Raw genomic sequence first — 1,569 nt, forward strand, 5'->3', positions numbered from 1 at the left:
AAAAACACAGACAGAGAGCAGCAGCAGCAGCAGCAACACAGCAGCAGATGTAAACCCCTGAGCTTTCTTCTCTTTTTCTTTGTTTCTTTCTTCTTCTTATTTCCTCGACTTGCTTCTGCTGCAGCTGCTGCTGTATCTGCTGCTGCTGCTTCTGTTGTATTTGCTGCTGCTGCTGCTGCTGCTGCACTTGCTACTGCTGCTGCTGCGGTATCTGTGCTGTTGCTGCATCTGCTGCTGCTACCGCTGTATCTGCTGCTGCTACCGCTGTATCTGTTGCTGTTCCTACTGCATCTGCTGCTGCTGCTGCTGCATCTGCTGCTGCTGCTGCTTCTGCACCTCCTGCTTGCAGGCCCCCGGCCCGTCTTCTTGCAGCGGCTCTGTTGAGCGGCTGTTCTCTCTTCTTACTGACGTGCGCCTAACCCCAAACCCTAAACCCTAAACCCTAAACCCTAAACCCTGTGTCAGTGGATGATGTGCTTGTTTGTTTATGTTTATGTAATCTTGTATATCTGTTTTTGTTTTTTTGTTTGTACTTTTGTTTTATTTCTATTTGTATATTTTCGTTTATATATTTGTTTTTATTTTTTCTTTCTTAGCTTTGTCTTCGCCTCGCATTTCTGGAGAAAAAACAAAGTGCGGCGCTGCAGCCCTTGTCAGTGCAGCAGCAGCAGCAGCAGCAGCAACAGCACCAGCAACAGCAGCAGCAGCAACAACAGGAGCAGCAACAGCAACAGGAGCAGCAACAGCAACAGGAGCAGCAACAGCAACAGGAGCAGCAGCAACTCCTACAGCAAACGCAGCCATCCGAAGAGTCTCTCATTGCCTACCGGCTGCTCTTGGGGGCTTTGCTGCAGCACATGCAGCGGCAGCAGCTACTGCTGCAGCAACTGGCGCAGCAGCAGCAGCAGCAGCTCCCGCAGCAGGACCTGCAGCAGCAAGGGGACGGCTTAATCACAACAATAACGCCCAAAGCCGCTGCCCCTGCTGCTGTTGCTGCTGCTGCTGCTGCTGTTGAAGCTGATGCAGCAGCAGCTGCTGCTGCTCCTGCTGCTTCTGGGTTAGGCGTTGAGGTCCTTTGGCTGTTTCTCTCTGCAGCAAACTCAGGCGCGAACTGCAGCAAGTGTGCTGCACAAGGCTTTGTCTCTGCTGCTGTTGCTGCTGCTGCGGGTCATCAGCAGCAACTCGATGAAGCAGCAAGAGAGGAAGCTGTGGCGCTGCTGCAGCAGACACAAAACATTGGCGGCCTGCTGCTGTATATTGTTGCAGCGCAGCAGCAAATTGCGGCGCTGCTGCAAACAGCCACAGGAAGTGCGTCAGACGGCCCCCCGCCCCTCAGCGCACCCCCTGCTGCTGCTGCTGCTGCTGCTGCTGCTGCTGACGGCGCTGCTGCTGGGAGAGCAGCGCAGAAACTGTCAGTAGAAGGAGGAGAAGCAGCAGCAGCAACAGCAGCAGCAGCAGCAGCAGCAGCAGCAGAAGGTACGGTGGGTCTGACAAGAGAGGATGCATGGGAATGCTGGGTGCTGCTGCGGGAGGTGCACCGGTCGGCAGCAGCAGCAGCAGCAGCAGCAG

At 54.7% G+C, this 1,569-nt stretch overlaps 1 protein-coding gene across 1 annotated transcript in view; it reads left to right on the forward strand.

Annotated features, from left to right (window-relative positions):
- The window catches only part of EMH_0050280 (uncharacterized protein), a gene marked incomplete at both ends in the record, with an annotated part of 6,407 nt that overhangs the window by 2,326 nt on the left and 2,512 nt on the right, over positions 1 to 1,569 (forward strand). The window contains 2 exons of the mRNA XM_013496630.1: positions 350 to 409; positions 597 to 1,567. Coding sequence (XP_013352084.1) covers positions 350 to 409; positions 597 to 1,567 — 1,031 coding nt within the window. The remainder of the gene's footprint in view (positions 1 to 349; positions 410 to 596; positions 1,568 to 1,569) is intronic.

This window comes from Eimeria mitis, genomic scaffold (genome assembly GCF_000499745.2).
Source record: "Eimeria mitis Houghton genomic scaffold, Emh_scaff2202, whole genome shotgun sequence".
Taxonomy (NCBI): Eukaryota; Apicomplexa; class Conoidasida; order Eucoccidiorida; family Eimeriidae; genus Eimeria; species Eimeria mitis.